Genomic DNA, 2500 nt, shown 5'->3' on the forward strand with positions numbered 1-2500 from the left:
TTCACGTCTTTTCCAGTTTTTACATCATGTTGACAGGCCGGATGTCTGTGTTCATAGATACCACACGATCTGATGACGAAGTTCCGGCGGAAGAGGAAAAGGCCAAAGGTTCGTCACCAGGGACGCCTAAAAAAGCAGACGTGCCAAAGGACAAGGAGATGTCAGCTGATGACGAAGTCGCTGACGAGAGGTCTGGAAAAGAAGACGGAAAACCCCTGAACCGCTCACAATTTGGAAAATTCATCATGTATTTTGGTGTGTTCACCTTTTGAAATTATTTATAAAAAAGTGAATATAGAGGACGCTAGGTGCACGAATTAGCCGGTCTGACCTGTATATAGGTATACGTCGAAAGGATGACAATCGGAAGCCCCTTAAATGAAAATTTGAGCCAGATATTTTGTTTTAATTTCTGTGTTTTTATTCATAAAGAAAAAAGGAAAAAAAAAAATATATATATATACATTCATATACATATATACATATATATATAAACCCTTTATTCATCCTCACGGGGAAATTTGTCTTTAGGATCTATTCCAAGGGAAGACTGGAATGCCCCATGGTTCAGCCGCAGTGCAGCGCCGCAACGTGAGCTAGGGCGAGGTGACATGCTCAAGTCACATAACGAGACGGATAGTCGAACTCGCTACGTTTTGGTTACGAAGCAAAGACCGTTCCGCTGAGCCACACTGCTCCCTGTTATAATATAGGACACAACATGTTTTATCAAAACCAGGAAATAAGGATTAATAGGGAATGAGATTAGCGGAAGAGTAGCGTCCCTTGATTGGAAAAGTTATTACAGAGAGAACGTCAATTTGTTTTTGAAGTGTCTCAAGCCGCTTTCACCGGAAGCGAGGACGAGAGACGAATGCGCACAACCAACATGACGTTCTCTCTCTAATAACTTTTCCGCCGGTGACGTCACAGACTATGGGTGACGTCCAATCAAGGGACGCTACTCTTCCGCTAATCTCATTCCCTATAGTCACAATTTTAGAACAAGCCACAAAACTGAGGTGGTGGTCTTTGTAGTTCTTATTTTGTCACCAATCAAGAGGATGGATGAGGGAGTAAATGCATTAACTCAATAGATTATTATTTTTATTATTATCGTATTTATTATTATTATTATTATTATTATTATTATTATTATTATTATTATTATTATTATTATTATTATTATTATTATTATTATTATTATTATTATTATTATTATTCATCGCAGAGGCAGGAAATAGTTTCGGTGAGATTGCCCTGATCAGCGACAACTGTGTCCGTAACGCTACCATCATATCTGACATGGAGAGTGACCTACTCATCATACACAGAGATCTTTTTAACACCTACATCAAGGTAGAGATAATATATTGATTTAGACATGGCCTCATGTATAAGTCCACGTGCGGCTATGTGGTCTAGTGGTATGACACTCGCTTTCGGATCGGAAGGTCCTGGGTTCGAGCCTCGCTCGGCGCATATTGAGTCCATGGAGAAGGCTCTTTACTCACATTCTCTCACCGTACTCAGGGGTAAAATGAGTACCTGGCCGTTAACAGCGTTGTCTCTGTCCCAAAAATTTGTAATATCGCCTGACAGGCGTCATGTCTCGTCCTACATGTTATGTGTTGCTGTTGGCCAGGGACCCCTTGTAAAGCGTTTTGAGCACGTTTAGTGGATATATTTAAAAAAAAGGTCAAGTCTACGTGTACTATATACTTACTTACTTAATCCTCTTCGGGCCTTGAGGCACGTAGGGCATCCATCACACATCTCCATTTTCTGCGATCGGCTGCTTTTGCGGTGGCTGTATTCCAGGACAGGCCTGCTTCCTTTAATTCTTTCTCCATGGTCCTTCGCCAGGTTTCTATGGGTCTTCCCCGCTTTCTCTTCCCATCTGCTGTCTAGTACAAGGCTGTCTTGGGAAGTGACCCTTTTTCGATTCTGGCCACATGACCCAGCCAACGCCAGCTTCTTCTTTTTATTTGGCTTTCAATGCTAGTGCAGTCAGCTTTCTTTATACGTGTACTATATACAGGAATGATAACCTAAATTATTTGGGCTAGCTTTTGTTATGGAAATACTATCAAACCGACGCAAAATAATCTCCATTAAAATACAATGTTAAACTAGGCCAGTAATTGAACTCTGTTATCAGACCTACAAATATGTGCATATATATAAATCTATTTATTCGCACCTCGTTTTTCACACATTCTCCAACGACGTTGTTTCCTCCAGAATTCCTGGAGTCATCAGGGAGGTCGTTTAGAGTTGTCAATCATGTTATATATATATATATATATATATATATATATATATATATATATATATATATATATATATATATATATATGAGTGTTGGTGGGTACTTGTAAGTACGAGGGTGCTCGATAATGTTGGTTAGAGCATATAAAATAAAATAAATTAGGTCACTCACATTTTCTTTTGCCGATACAACGTCGGATATTTTTCAACTGACGATATGGTATTGAAG

At 39.4% G+C, this 2500-nt stretch overlaps 1 protein-coding gene across 4 annotated transcripts in view; it reads left to right on the forward strand.

The window, feature by feature from the left end:
- LOC144968874 (uncharacterized) overlaps positions 1–2500 on the forward strand; it is a 54331-nt gene that overhangs the window by 38762 nt on the left and 13069 nt on the right. For all 4 annotated transcript variants that reach the window (XM_078907692.1, XM_078907701.1, XM_078907709.1 and 1 more), the window contains exons 4-5: positions 17–255; positions 1232–1359. In XM_078907692.1, coding sequence (XP_078763818.1) covers positions 17–255; positions 1232–1359 — 367 coding nt within the window. The remainder of the gene's footprint in view (positions 1–16; positions 256–1231; positions 1360–2500) is intronic.

This window comes from Berghia stephanieae, chromosome 1 (genome assembly GCF_034508935.2).
Source record: "Berghia stephanieae isolate SIO BIC M18660-M18661 chromosome 1, UCSD_Bste_1.3, whole genome shotgun sequence".
NCBI lineage: Eukaryota > Metazoa > Mollusca > Gastropoda > Nudibranchia > Aeolidiidae > Berghia > Berghia stephanieae.